The 16,007-nt window shown below is 38.3% G+C and overlaps 1 protein-coding gene across 1 annotated transcript in view; it reads right to left on the bottom strand.

Annotated features, from left to right (window-relative positions):
* The window catches only part of DNAH6 (dynein axonemal heavy chain 6), a 270,855-nt gene that overhangs the window by 106,583 nt on the left and 148,265 nt on the right, over nt 1-16,007 (bottom strand). The window contains 5 exon segments of the mRNA XM_083177142.1: nt 3,921-4,163; nt 8,258-8,398; nt 10,134-10,286; nt 11,757-11,988; nt 15,488-15,642. Coding sequence (XP_083033268.1) covers nt 3,921-4,163; nt 8,258-8,398; nt 10,134-10,286; nt 11,757-11,988; nt 15,488-15,642 — 924 coding nt within the window.

Raw genomic sequence — 16,007 nt, 5'->3', positions numbered from 1 at the left:
TGCCTTATGGTCTGCGATGCGATGGGCGCCGTGATAATACACAAGTACCTATTATCCTTCCTTGGTGGGTAGGGGAGGGAGAGTTTAGTTTAGTATAGGTTAGTGTAGAGTTAGGGTATGGGGTGGTTGTTTTAAGGAATCCAAGTATGCCTAGAGTTGGGTTAGGTTATACAGGGTGGGGTGTTATGGGGAGGTTTGCTTTGGAGAGTTTAATTTATTTTAATTTATATTCCTCATTTCCACATTTGACCAGACACTAGATTCTGTAATATTTGCAATACATTCAATGTTGTGTAAAAAAAAAAAAAAGACTATATTTCCTATATAAAGTAAACCTTACAGCTTACTGTGATAAACATGTTTGCTTGGCAATTTCCTACCAATTTTGACAAATTCAATTGCCACTCAAAGGGTTAACAGTAAATAAAAGGTTTTTCTCAAGCAGGTACAGTATGTACAATATAAAATACATCATATTGCAGTTGGATTCTAGAGAGACAGTAGATCCTACACCCTGTATCTGACAATGCCAGAACACACATGTTGTAGATCAACCATATACTCTATATTAATGCACTAATAACAATACCAAAAATTAGAGTTGTATATTTAGTTCAGATTCTAAAAATGAAACCAAAGTTAAAATTATATGACTGTATTCTTGTCCTACTTATTCAGGCGGTATCCCATATTTGAATTACACATACAAGTCTCAGGGAACAAAAAACAGATGGAGCAGAATTACTCTTGGGTATAAATGGTTAGTCAGCTGTAAAAAAACAGACATTTTATACACTTCACATTAATAAAAGATGCAAAAACGACTAATAAGTGAAATGCATAATTGAAAAGCTTAAAATTGCATCTTACAATTCAAATTTTGAGATTGGAGTTAGTATGCCACACATGTTATATTGTCTGCACATAATGTATACTGGTAACCTTATATGTGTACTTAATTTGGATACTTACACCCATTGGCCACTTTATTAGGATGCCCTCTCAGTTAGACAGTTGCACTTTCTTCAGCAGCACAAAAGAGTAATACTGTACACCAATCTAGAGTGTTTGGTTCAAATAGCCTCAGCTATTTTTATTTGCGCCCAAAGTAAAAATAGTTTCTAAAAATACGTCCTAGCTTCTCCAGCTCTAACTTCACAAGTTTCCGTCTCTATGTGTGAGAAAGACTTACTGTCCAACTCACTAAAACAGTATTGAATATATCACACACTACAGACAGAAATGGCATCACGTGCTGTAAACCAGCAGCTTGCATAGAAAGAGTTACTGGCAAGGATGACAAATGTTTACTACATTATTACTTCTGAGGCCAAGGCTCTCAAGACCTGGGCTGATCCTAATGGGAGGAGCTCTCCATTACTCTCCATCCATATGTCCAGGGACTCTTAGCCAGCTTTTACACAAGCTTAAATTGCTCTTACCAAGCCATTTTCAAACACAATCCTGCGGTTTTAAACTCATATGACAGAAACTTTGAAAAATATACCTGCCCTCAAACACATTTCCACTGTTTTATCACAGTACACTTTCTCATTAATGCCAATATACAATTAAGAAATTATTTGGCAGCAACTCAATGCACAAAAGCATTCAGTCATGTTCACAAGGTTTAGTTATTGTTAGTGATTAAATAGCACATTGGGGAAGAAATATGATCTAATTGATTGACTGAATTGAAAAATTGTTTGTGCCAAAAAGGGTGGTATGAGCCCCTACAGGGGAAATTTACAGGGGAAAGATCCATTCAATCCTAATCATGGTCCGGACCCAGTGCTCAGTATATTTACTATGTTCCAAATTTTGGCCAAGTTGCCAAATTTGCCACAAGCATTACCAATGCATCTAAATATTCCATATTTGGCGGCAGGGAAACTCGGCAGCCAAATACGAATGACTTCCCCATTGGCTATTACGAATCCTGAGAACTCGGCAGGTTTGTAAATGTGTTGGGTTCTCAGGCCAAAAAATATGGCCGATCCTGTTCATAGTCATTTGTATCGTGGCTCAGTCATTATGACTGACCTTAGTAAATTGAAAAATGCACAAAACCAAAAAGCTCCAGTGAAATAATTGATTGGTCAGAATGTGACATAAATATGAAACCATTGTCAGAGGCAAACACAAGTCTTCTAGATGGTGGTTTACAAGCGTACAAGTGGCTGCCCTGTCCCTGAAGGGTGCACAATTAGCATTTAACAAGCTATAATCTAATATATATACACTGTATATACGATTGATGGGGGGATGGCGGCACTCGACAGTAAATAAATGATTACACCCGCACTCAGGCCATAGTAGCCAACATTTCAAAGCCTCCTCGGCTTTTTTATCAAGGCAAAAATACAGAGAACGTTCTCTGTATTTTTGCCTTGATAAAAAAGCCGAGGAGGCTTTGAAACGTTGGCTACTATGGCCTGAGTGCGGGTGTAATCATTTATTTACTGTCGAGTGCCGCCATCCCCCCATCACTCCTACATGCTGCGGACCATGCCAGTGGATCCTTATTTTGGAGGGCACCGAATCATTGTGTTTTGCCTCTGCTACCTTGGTTGTGCCACCTCAGACCGCTATACACTGTATATACTGTATATTAGTAAGCCCACTCAAAGCAAATGCTTTAAAAGCTAGGTCCTGGTAACTGACACCATCTAAAATAGGTATTAGCCATTGTACCGTACAGGCTACATAACACAAAAAGCACATGATTAGAGCCCCTGCCCCTGTGTGACACCAAAAGTACATCAAGACGGAACTTAAAGGGGTCTAATTACTAAGTATTGGAGAGAGATAAATTGGAGAGAGATAAAGTAACAGCCACTCAGATCCCAACTGTCATTTTTCAAAACATAGGGGCAGATGTATGAAGTGTCCTTATGCTGGCTCTGGGCTGCGCTGGAGATCTCACGTGAGTAGCGAGATCCCACGCATGCCCAGTCCAGCCGGCCGGAGGGAAGGAGACATCGCCGGAGGGGGGAGTTTGCACTCCCCTGCTTCGGCAGACAAGATGTTAATACATCTTGTTGATGTCCATTCCTGCTGCACCTCATTAATGAGGCGAAGAAGGACGTATTATAAGCATCACTATAATACATCTGCCCCATTGATTGTAAAGCTGGGTACACACTATACAATGTGCAAACGATAAAATGTCGTCAAGGATTTCCCTTGAACTCCTGGACAAATAATATAGTGCGTACACACTGTGCAATCTTGCAAAAGACCTAAAGATATATCGTCAGTGGTGACATCCAGGAGTATGCTATCATGGACGGTACACTCAGACTGAATGGATGACAAAATATGTCATTTACAACCCGGAGAAGCACGCATATAGTGCGTGTACACTATACAATGTCAATGATTCACATCGCAACAATAAATTGTCCATAAAATCACATAGTGGGCCTTATTCGAGTTCACTCTTTCAGATAAAATCCTTCTTAGATGGACAAAACCATGTGCACTGCAGGGGGGCAGATGTAACTTGTGCAGATCTAATTAGATTTGGGTGGGGTTTTACGTCAAAGTGAGATCTATATTGCAGTGTTAAAATAAACCAACCAGTATTTACCCTGCAAAGAATCACCCAAAAAATCACCAAATCTATTTCTATCTGCACATGTTACATCTGCCCCCCTGCAGTGCACATGGTTTTGTCCATCTAAGAAGGATTTTGTCAGAAAGAGTGAACTCGAATAAGGCCCAGTGTGTACCAAGCTTAACATGGCAAGTAGAAGTTAATTGGCTGGTACTTTATCTCGGTCCTCTTTATCTCTCTCTCCAAGTGTTAGTAAATAAACACTTTAATTACAAATACTGCAGTTATTTCTAAAAATAAAAAATAGTTCAAACATGGAAGAACAAATATATATATATATTTTTTTAAATGCAGATCTTACCGAAATCAGCTGTTTCCTTTTGTCACCTAACATGGACAGGTAAAGGTTTATTAACTCTAAATATGACGTAGGAGTAGTGTAATATCGTCTCCTCAGTTCTGCGTAATAGCGGTCAGCCATCTCAGTGACACTCATGTGAATCTCCACACACATTTCAGAAAACTTCTCCTTCATTTCTTCACTGCCAAGGTCAACATTGGTGAAAAATGTTTGGGAGACAGAAAGCAGTGCTTCTCTAGGCCACTGCAAGTCAAATCAAGGGAAAAATAAATCACAAGTCTCCTTTGTAATATTATTTGGTTAATTACATTAGAATCAGTGGGCCAAATGTAATAGGGTGCAAGAATCAGAAAGTGAGAGATTTTGGAAGCGGTTTCCCATTTTTTTAAAGCGGCAATCTACACTGAAAAAAAAAAAAACAGGTTGATTTTTCTATGTAAATGATTGCCGCTTTAAAAAAATGTGAAAACTCTCCCAAAATCTCTCACTTTCTGATTCTCACACCCTAGTACGAGTAGACGGTGTAATGGTTAGCATTACTCTCACAGCACCGAGGTCATGGGATTCTCATCATGGCCCTTACTGTGCAGAGTTTGTATATTGTATATTCCAGGGTTACCGACTTTTACAATCTCCTCTCCGGGAGAACCCCGGAGAGGAGACTGTCAACATCACTTCTGGGGGCGGGGCCTGATGAAGACATCATCAGTCCCTGCCCCCAGTAATGGAAATACCGCAATATGCGGGTCTCCAATGGGGGGCGGGACTAAATATGCACAATTTGCATATTTAGCCCCGCGCCCTTTTGATGAAATGCTGCGAATCGCAGCAATTTAAAGCCTCCGCCACCACCAGGTACATGAGGGGGGAAGGGGACAGCCGGAATCCGGGAGGGTTGCCCCCCTTTCCGGGGGGCCGGGAGGAGGACCCGATTTTCGGGATCCTCCCGGCCATTCCGGGAGGGTTGGCAACCCTGGTATATTTTCTCTGTGTTTGTGTGGGTTTCCTCTGTGTACTGTGTATAGTGATAAGTGAATTGGCTTACAACAAAATTAACCCTATAATGTCTGTGTGTGCATGTACGTGTGGTGGGGAATATAGATTGTAAGTTCCGCTGGGGCAGGGACTGATGTGAATGTTCAAATATTCAATGAAAAGTGCTGCAGACTACAGTATGTGCGCGCTATATAAATTACTGGTAATAATTATAATAATAATACTTTACAATGAATTCCAGATGTCATATTACAATTCCAGATATCCATATAAAAGCAACTAAAATCAAACAGATTTCCTCATGTATTTGAAATATATTTCCTTAAGTTTAACTTTGAAACAAATATATATTTTGAGTGTTTCGAGGCAAATCCCGTGGCACAAATGTGATTTAAAGGTTGCTGATACCGTATGTTAAGCTCTTAATAAAGACTTACACTGAATTGATGCCATTAATTATGTTTTTATATATTACTTTTACAGATTAGAAAATTCTAAGAAAGCAATAAAAGTCTTTGTGGCAAGATCAGTACTACTCAAAGAGCAATTAGCATAACTAGAAATGCATTGTGGAATAAGGTGATTATCATGGTACAGTATAGTTTGTATTAGGCTGTGAATGATCAGAACTAATTGCCTGTGTATCAGGAAAATTATAGCTCAAAATTAATACATTGGAATTGCTCACTGTTATGTTGACTGGCTCATATTAATTAAATTAAAGCTATATTTCATAGAAAAATTCTGCATTTTTGTTCCTATTCACAGTACGATTTTATTGTGTGTAATTATCCATAAAAATGTAAGACACTGCAATATAAAATCCCAACAGGGAAAATATTTCACATCTCCACAACACAAAAGTACATTTATTTTTTCAGCTATATTATACACATACAATTGCTCAACTTTAATTATATAACAGAGTACAGATTGAGTATCCCGTATCCAAATGCTTGGAACCAGAAGCATTTTGGATAATTGAATATTTCGTATTTTAGAATATTTTTATATTTTTATTTATTTATTTACAGTTTCTTATATAGCGCAACAGCTTCTGTTGCGCTTTACAATATTTCAATGAGGTATCTTGAGGACAGAATCCATGTGTGCACAAAAAATGCATTTATGTTGTACAAACACATCAAACACATGAAATACACACAAATATATTTTATTTATACATAAAACAAGGTCTCAAAACGTGAAACAAAGTTTGTGTACTATCTCAGGCCCTGAATTTGAGTGACAAGCAATCATTTTCTTGTACATATTTAGTGCCAGTTACATATCATGTCTCCAGAAGTGCCAGTTACAGATGTCCCCAGTAGTGCCAGTTACATATCATGTTACCAGTAGTGCCAGTTACAGATGTCCCCAGTAGGGCCAGTTATATATCATGTCCCCAGTAGTGCCAGTTACATATCATGTCCCCAGTAGTGCCAGTTACATATCATGACCCCAGTAGTGCCAGTTACATATCATGTCCCCAGTAGTGCCAGTTACATATCATGTCCCCAGTAGTGCCAGTTACATATCATGTCCTCAGTAGTGCCAGTTATATATCATGTCCCCAGTAGTGCCAGTTACACATCATGTCCCCAGTAGTGCCAGTTACATATCATGTCCCCACTACTGCCAGTTACATATCATGTCCCCAGTAGTGCCAGTTACATATCATGTCCCAGTAGTGCCAGTTACATATCATGTCCCCACTAGTGCCAGTTTCATATCATGTCCCCACTAGTGCCAGTTACATATCATGTCCCCAGTAGTGCCAGTTACATATCATGTCCCCAGTGGTGCTTTTTGCAAAAAAAAAAATACATTCTGGAAACTATGGTTTTTAGAATAATTTGGATTACAGATATCTGGATATGGGATACTCAACCAGTATATAATAGTGATATATTAATAATATTTGTATGATGAATAATATATTAATTGTGTAGGTTTTACTTTACATTTGAATATTTATATGCACGTTATATAGCTAATTGCAGTCTTCTTATTACTATATTTTGAATGTGAAATTATAAATATTTTTTATGCGTACATTCAAATTGTGAATATATAATTGTTCCTGTGAATATTTCAATGTTCTTAATATGAATAACCTACAATTAAGAAATAATCATATTTTTGATACTGTTACCCAGAGGTATTTACTAATAGGTTAGGTTCAATATACATTCTAGAACTTTGTGGACCTGGGCTAGTAGGGATTTTTATTTTTCAGAAAGCTTTGTCTCATGTTCACAAGTCTAGCAATAGCTGCCATCATTTATAATGTAGCCCCGCCGTAAGTGTTTAACCTCTTCAGTGGCAATCCCGAGAATTTTCCGGGCTGTACCTCAGTGCCCAGTCTGGCAAGCCCGGAAAATTCTTGGGATTGCCACTGTTTACAGCCGGGCAGCGCTGCTGAGTTCACTTACTGGACTCAGTCAGCTTCAGTGCTTCCCGACTCCCTCCCCTCTGCGGCACCTCTGGCTCCCTCCTCCTCCCCCCTCCCCTCCGGGTTTTGTATGAAGTCCCCGGCGCCGGCTTATGACAAGCCGGCTGCCGGGGAAAGGGACGCAGTGCTGGGGGGGGCAGGTTCGGGCAGCCGCTGAGTGACAGTTCAGCGGCGCTGCCCGGACCCAGGTAGGCGGTGGTGGGTTTTTTAAAGGGAGCGTTTCCCATAAAACACTCGCCCAGTGGGGAGCGCTCCCAAAAAAAACCCCCACCACTAAAGGGGTTGATGCAACACAAGGGCGTAACTACCATAGGTGCAAGGGGTGCAGCTTCTATGGGGCCCAGAGGTGAAGGGGGCCCATCTTTGCTGTCTAAGTAATATGTTTTACATACATTTATCACCATCAGTTGCTAAATAAGGGGCCCTTACAAACTTTTGCTATGGGGCCTACGAATATCTAGGTACAGTACGCCACTGATGTAACACCAATCAGACAGAATTCTTTAATACTGTCTAGAATAAATTGACAGGGCTTCTTGGCCGTGGTTAGAATCTAGAATGCCATTGTAACATATACTGTATAGCACTGTTCCCAAACAAAAGAGGTTTGAGAGGATGGGGAGGAGATGCTGAGCTTTAACAGATACATAGGGAGAACCTCAATAAAGTAGCAGATATTTAAAGGCAGTTGAAGTATGGAGGTCATATTCATACTACTGTAGGTAAAAAGTTGCACAACAGGAAAACGTATAAAGTCATACATTTTTTGGTACCTTTGTAATAATAATACAAAAAATAATATATAATATGAAAGAATGCTATCAGATTACAAATAATATAATAATATTCCTAAAAAAAATATTACCTATGTCTTAGAATTACTAACCTGCACAAACCAATCAATGGTGCAACAATTGACAAGTGAAGGGAACATTCGACATCGTGCTCTGAAGGCCTCCCCAACTGGACTCATACACAACACAATGTGCAGTTTCTGACGCACACGGTTGATAAAATACTGAAACACCTTGTTTGCAATCAGAATAGAAAAAAATATTAAGGGGTGCTTCAAACTACAGTACACAGACAAATTCAATCTTTAATGCATAAACACCAAGTAATGGAATAACACCCAGAAGTATATTTTAAATCTGAATGATATGGATTTGGGGAAGCATACATTTATATTTGTTCAATTTAAGCATCAATGATATTGTCCAATCTACTAACAGGTTTCCCAACACCATATTTTTTTAAATTCCAGTGGTGGTGAGGTAAAATGTGCGAAGAGTCACCCATTTTAGCACTCAAATGAAACTTTTCATGGTATGCCCATTAGTTTGGTTTAGAGTAGCCACTAAACCTGACTATAATGAGTGTGATATGTACAATAAATAAGATCAAGTGAATATCGCCCCGCAATCTCCCATCACTTTAGACAGCAGACTGCATGTGATATAAAAATTAAATATCGCCCATTATGTTATACTGGAGTGACTGTTTAGTCCATACCTGTTATGAGTAGGGCAATATGTCTAACTTGATTACAGATATATAAAAAAATCATTCACGCAGATCCATTGAGACGTTTGTGCTCTAAGTAGCCTACTGTTAAACCACAGACAGAAGATACTTACTGACTGTCATGGGCGGATTTGGGGGGGGGGCACCCGGGCACGTACCCCCCCCCCCCCTTCCCCTGTCATTTCTGACATAGCCCATTTTGTAGCTGAGGACCATGGATTTCCAACAAGCCTGGCCCTGTGTAGTAGTAGTAAGCTAACTAATATATTTCATAAATTAAAAGATGCACCTATCTGTAGAAACACATGCGCAAAACTTTTGAACAAGTCTTCGAACTACAGTATAACAAAGTGCAATTGAAGGCTGAGATGGCCACATGTGGCGCCCAGCCACTTATTGTCCATCATTGTGCTGGATGGAGGAGAACCTAGAGGAAAGTGAATCTAGCTGAACAAAGCATCTTTGCAACTTATGAGAGGAAAGACTGTGACCCTCCCTTTATATATAATCTACACTTTTATTACTTGTGGCCTGCCATGATAATATTTCTCAAAGTGGAAAGTTCTGTTCTGTATATGCTGAGAGCAAGGAAGATTGCCTAGTAATGGAAATGGCCTGCTGTGATTTACAATTCATGAAATAAGTGCAAGATTAACTAAGGATAAAAAGAAGTAATTGCTGCTAATAGAGCAGTATATAACTTGTGATTGTTATGCAGTCTGGCAGGGAAATACAAATAATGAACTTATTCTAAATCATTTTCAGGTTAACCAAAGCTGTTCTGGCAAGAAAGGTGAGGCACAGATTCATAGTTCCATAAAAAACATGTAAGATATTTGCCAGGTACACACTATACAACTATAATATGAAAGATGTTGAGTTTGCATTTATGTAGTTTATATGTTGTGTCATTTATCTGTCATTTATAGCTCAATGGAAGTCAACTGCTTGTGAACCAATCCTTAAGAGTGCTAGTGAAACTTAAATGATTGTGCTAAGAATTTTCTTGGTTTTGTATTCAAAATTCAAGATTTATTTATTACACTGACATTGATGCATCATGAAAGTGTTCCCACGGCTAGTGTGTCACACTATTAAAATGTATGGGAGCCACTGGATGAAAGTTATTTATATATTAATTTAAGGGATTCTGAATACCACCCTATGACCTGAAATACAATTGTGATGATAACACTAAAACAACATACAGTATATACTGTATTTTTGAGAAAGTGTACCTCATCCCGGTTTCCTTCATTAATGCCAGCTTCTTTTGCCTTTGGTCGGGTCGCTGCCAATACAAACTCGAGCTCATCCTTCTCAAATAAGTTAGGAACCTCCCCAGAATTGAGCATATTATTGATGTCTTCCAAGAACTCCTCCACAACAATCTATAGGTTTCAGAAGGTTACATTACTTACAGAAATCCATGTACTATCTTTAGAACAAAATTTTATATCTACTGTATGCTACATACATACAAGACACTCATTAAGAAATGCAAGCGTACCCAAAGAAAACGAGGTCATACACTTACTTTTTTATATGTCAAAAATAGTGTTACCTACTTATTACATTACAAAACTAGAAAATAAAGTAGACAGTGCATAATTTATTAATCCAGTTAAACTAAGTATTGGGGATAATAGAATATATTACTGAATGCATGAAATTCACAAAATGACAAAACTGCTTAGGTCTAGAAATTTTTATGCAACGTCCACAAAAATATGTTTCTCATGTATAAATAGTTCACACTGCAAGTTATCTCTTTTACTGTTTAAGTTTTCTACTGGTTGTAACCATGACAGCTAATGTATGAAAAAATGTGGCCTGAGTCTTCAGCACATGTAGTATCATCAGAGCCACAAGTAGTACGCAGGTGAGCCACAAGGAACAAGCAGTTGAGCCGCAAGAACTGAGCAAGTGAGCCACAAGGACTAAAAAGTGAGCTGCAAGGACTAAGCAGGTGAGCCACAAGGAATAAGCAGGTGAGACGCAATGAGTAAGCATGTGAGACGCAAGAACTAAGAAGGTTAACCACCAGGACTAAGCGAATGAGCCACAAGAGCTAAAAAGTAAGCCGCAAGGACTAAAATGTGAGCCGCAATGACTAAGCAGGTGAGCCACAAGGACTAAGCAGGTAAGAAGAAATTTGCAGTCAAACTTCCTTTTCTAGGGAAAAGCTGTTGATTTAAAAAAAAAAGTACATTACAGTTATCATGTTAAGACATGTTGCATACTACTTAAGTAATATAATTTTTATAATTTTATGGTGGTTTTCCTAATTTCATGTAACAGGCCCTATGATGTAAAACACAGACAACTCTGGGCCTGGCAGCTGGTGTGACTATCTGAATTTTGGACTGCACTGCTGCCCCACCTCTGGAGCTTCTACTGGTGTTTGGTAGACATGGATCTGAGAATTTATGCTAATGCCAGGTTCTCAGATCCGATTCCTGCATTTTGAAATCCGCTTCCCGTCTTCACCCCCAAATGCATGCAGCCTGTCAATGGGGCAGTTGCTAAGTGCACAATGCTCACTTGACACCAGCAGCATTGTGGCACTTGCACACTGCGACTCTGAAACATGTGCAGGAATTAAAAAGTAACAGAAGGGGTGAATGGGGTTGGAGGATATGGAACCAGGTTCACACAAGCCACCAAGACAAATTTTTGGGCTGTCACTGTGTTTGTTTTAATGGCTAATTTAACACTGTTATGGGAAGACGATTGTTCTTGCTATGTGATATATAATGTGTAAAAAAAAAAACTGAATTTAAAAAAATTGTTATAAAAAAAGGTCAATTGCAACCGAATCGGGTCTGAATATGTTCCTCTATCTGGTGACTTATGATTACCTGTGTGTCAGTAAAGAGAAAAACCATATCCTTGTCTTCCACCCCAGCCATTTTGTATAGTTTCCTTAGATCTTCATGAAAAGAGTCATAATTGTACCCTCGGCTAAGCTCTATTTGGAAACACTTGTAACCGCAGATATGAGCAGCAAGTCTGGTGAGGGACTGTTTGCCTGTTCCACCAACACCGACCAGAAGAGCGTTTCCCCTTTCCTGACGAATCATGCGAGCAATCCTACAAATAAAAGACAGTTCATTTACAGCCAGTTCATACAAAGGCACACAATAAAAGATGTACAATTATTTATCCTCAAAGTACTATTGGGGTAATAGATGTTAATAAATATTTAGTAATGTCATAAAAACTGTGAATATAGTGATGATGTACCTGATAAAAAGCAATATTTTGCCTACATATACAATTTTCCCAAAAACCTTTTCAAATGGTTTTTGAACTCCTATAGAAAGTAATGCACATGAAACTATGTATACAGATTTGGCAACATACAATTAGAAATAATAATAATTAACCAATAATAATAAACACCATAAAGCTAACATATTTCTGCAATTGATACCTGATCAAACTAAATTTCTATTTACGGAAAAACACTACTTGTTAAAGAGTATAGTCTGTGCCACTACTTGCTAAAAGGTAGCCAATATTGGCCCTTATTCAGATCTGACCGCAGACAAATTTGTTCTCAAAATGGGCGAAACCATGTGCACTGCAGGTGGGGCAGATGTAACATGTGCAGAGAGAGTTACATGGGTGGGGTGTGCTGAAACTGAAATCTAAATTGCAGTGTAAAAATAATGTAGCCAGTATTTACCCTGCACAGAAACAAAATAACTCAGAAATCTAACTCATGTTACATCTGCCCCACCTGCAGTGCACATGGTTTTGCCTATTTTGAGAACAAATTTGTACTGTGATCAGATCTGAATAAGGGCCATTGTTTGTCACCTACAAAAGATAAGTGGAATCCAGTATGACCGTAAATGAAAGATTATCAGTTATATATGGTCACTCCAGGGGCAAATGTAAAAGGAAAATATAAATTATTTTTGTAATAATATTTCTGTTACAGTAAATGTCCATCTTTGTAATTTCCAGCCATGTGATGGGCGATTAAAAATTTATTTATGAATTAATTTATAAATTAGTTATATTATTTATTAACACTATTATTATTATTATTATTATTATTATTATTATTATTATTATTATTATTATTATTATTATTATTATCATCATTATTATTATTATTATTATAGTTTAACTTTTGATCATCCATGAATAGGCTGGGAAATATTTTACTATTACAGAGACAAACATTTACTCTGGTTTACCTGCACTCAACAGTGACCAACTTGCAAATAAAACCAGTATGTAACATTTCTGTACAAATATTCACATTCTTAATCAAGCCATCTAAAATAAAAAGACTTGAGAATTAATTATTTAATTCAAATTGGAATTCTGGAAGTCTGTTTTGAATTACCATGGGAGCTACATTCATGACCTCTCTGACCTTGTTACTTGTCTGTCTAAGCATAGCTGATTTCTTTATTTATAAGCCTATTCAAAAACTATTCTTCCTTATGTGTAATGTCTGTTCCTCCCAAATAAAGGAAATGAACCACTGGGGATGGCTTGGCCTCCTTTGTTGAGTTCCTGACTGTTTTTATTCATGATTTTAACTCTATGTTATTTTGAGTCTCTGAATTATACTTTTTCCAACCTCTCCTGAAATTCTCTTACTAATTATTTAAGTGATCCACATTACCTTTTGTAAAATATGATATATATATATATATATATATATATACCCTCCTCGTCGTCGGCGGCACTCAGGGACTTCAAACGCTTGTACTTGGTGAAAAACCTTTAATCTACGTTTCGGAGGTCTTGCCCCCTTCGTCAGGATATATATATATATATATATATATATATTTATAATGAATAAAGTCCATGAATATATCCTTGTGCCTTCTAATCCCTATCTGCATTATTTAGCTGAATCTCATTTCCTCTATCCCTCAGGCTCTCCTACATATGGGTAATGGATAATATCCTATTGCAATGTGCATATAGTGTTTTATAAAATCTGAGAATAAAAGTAAAAAAATGTCACCATTACAGCTTTGACTCTTGATGTTAACAATCTGGAATCACTGCTGAGCCTGTGAGCATTCTAGAACTATTAGGATGTTTGATCCATTTATATATAAATATACTGCATTCAATACAGAAGGTAAACTCTTGATTTTTAACATGTATCTAGCAAAATTCTTGGGGATTTTTCATCTAAGGAGAGAACACCATAAAGCGAACATATTTCTGCAATTGGCAGCAAAGCTCTTTCCCAGGTCATTTTGTGATTGGCCATACCAGCAGACCGCCACTTCATCAGTAGATAGTAATGGTTTAGACTGGTTATCACTAGACAGTAACAATAGAGGTAATACTGTATTAGGGGCAGTGGTTAAGGGCAGGGCCAGATTAAAGGCCTTATGGGCCTGGAAATGTTCAAGGACCTATTATGAGAAGTGGAGGAGGTGAGGCCAATGCCATGTAGGTATTTCAAACCCATATACTATAAGCTCCAATATCTCCCTAAATATATAGAAGTACAAAAATTACATAAATGTGTAAACTAGGAAGGCAATTTTTTGGTTTATGGCCAACGACGTGGCCAGCTGGTGTCTGTCTGGTGATCATCATGCTACCAGCATGATGTACCTGTTTTTACATGGAGGCCTGGAGCTGCAGCTCCATCCGTGCCATTGTTATTCTGGTTATTCTGGCCCTGGTGAAGGGATAGCTTGCTAGGAAGTCAAAGAAATCTGTAAGTTTTCATGGTTCCCATTGATTCCTGCATTCAATAGTATGTATTAAGGGATTCTGAAGCATATCAATATTTGCTTACTGTGTTATTACAGCACAACAGCTACAGTATGTTACCTGAAAGTGCTGTATTTGGGACCTACGGGAGAAAGCTGACTGGGAGACAAAACCCAGGATTTACTACCATAAAGCTCTTTAAATTAGACATGGTATCAGATACGGATATGAATATGAGCCCCGAGACCAAAAATATTTCATGACAATAACACTAACCTCATAAAACTAGCAAGCCACACGTGCCCTCATTGTGAATGGAAAGTTTAAGCTATGTAATGCTCATGCCACCTAAAACTTGGGCCTAATTCAGACTTGATTGCGAAGCACAGTTTTTAGTGAATTGATAAAACCATGTGCATTGCAGGTGGAGCAAAGGTAACACATGTATAGAGCGATAGATTTGGGTGACTTACTGTATTTTGTTTCTGTGCAGGGTAAATACTGGCTGTATTATATTTACACAGCCATTCAGATATCAATTTGGACATCCCCCCACCCAAATATATCTCTCTGCACGTGTTACATTTGCCCCACCTGCAGTGCACATGCTTTCTCCAGTTGCTAAAAATGTGCTTTGTGATCTGGTTTGAATTAGGCCCAATGTGTGTGACTAAGGGCCCGATTCAGACCCGTGTCATTAGGCTGCGTATATTCTCTGACTAGCGAGCAGGTAAACCCCCCCCCCCCCGACGAAAGCGCACCCCTCCCCGCGCCATCTGAATCCCCGCGCTACTATGCAAGAGGATGTGTACTCTTACACATCCGCTCACATGTGTCCACACTCACCGTCAAATGATTTTTCCTCCATTGGAGGATGGTACCGTACCTGGAGACATGCTCTACTGCATCCTGAAAAAACACCAACTTGACATCTTTAGCATTGGTCAGATTGTAATCATCCAAATAGTCCTGCAATACTGATCTAATCTTCTCCATATCAGTCAGGTCTTCATAAACCTTGTCAGCCTTGTCAGCTCCAACCTAAAAAGGAGAAAGTGCATGACGAGCTAACAAGTACAGCAGATGAAGAAGCTTATATGATTACAGCACAAAACACATTGTAACTCTATACGCGTGTGTGTGTGTGTGTTTGCGCGCGTGCGTAGGGATCGGTATGTGGATGCAGTTATGTATATTTTTTACTAATAGAGTGCATTTATTTACCATAAACACACTTTAAATATTAAAGAAGAAAAATCAATAAATAACTTTTCAGTGAGAATATTTTAGCCGTGCATTTCTTCTTCTTTTTTTTTTTTTTTTACAATTTTTATTGTATTGAGGCATCAAATTATAATTGCACAATGAAGGTAAACATATGTCAATCGTTATAGAAGTACAGTTAC

Source organism: Crinia signifera, chromosome 1 (assembly GCF_055691185.1).
Source record: "Crinia signifera chromosome 1, ASM5569118v1, whole genome shotgun sequence".
Classification (NCBI taxonomy): domain Eukaryota; kingdom Metazoa; phylum Chordata; class Amphibia; order Anura; family Myobatrachidae; genus Crinia; species Crinia signifera.
This window is presented reverse-complemented; position numbering and strand designations above follow the sequence as displayed.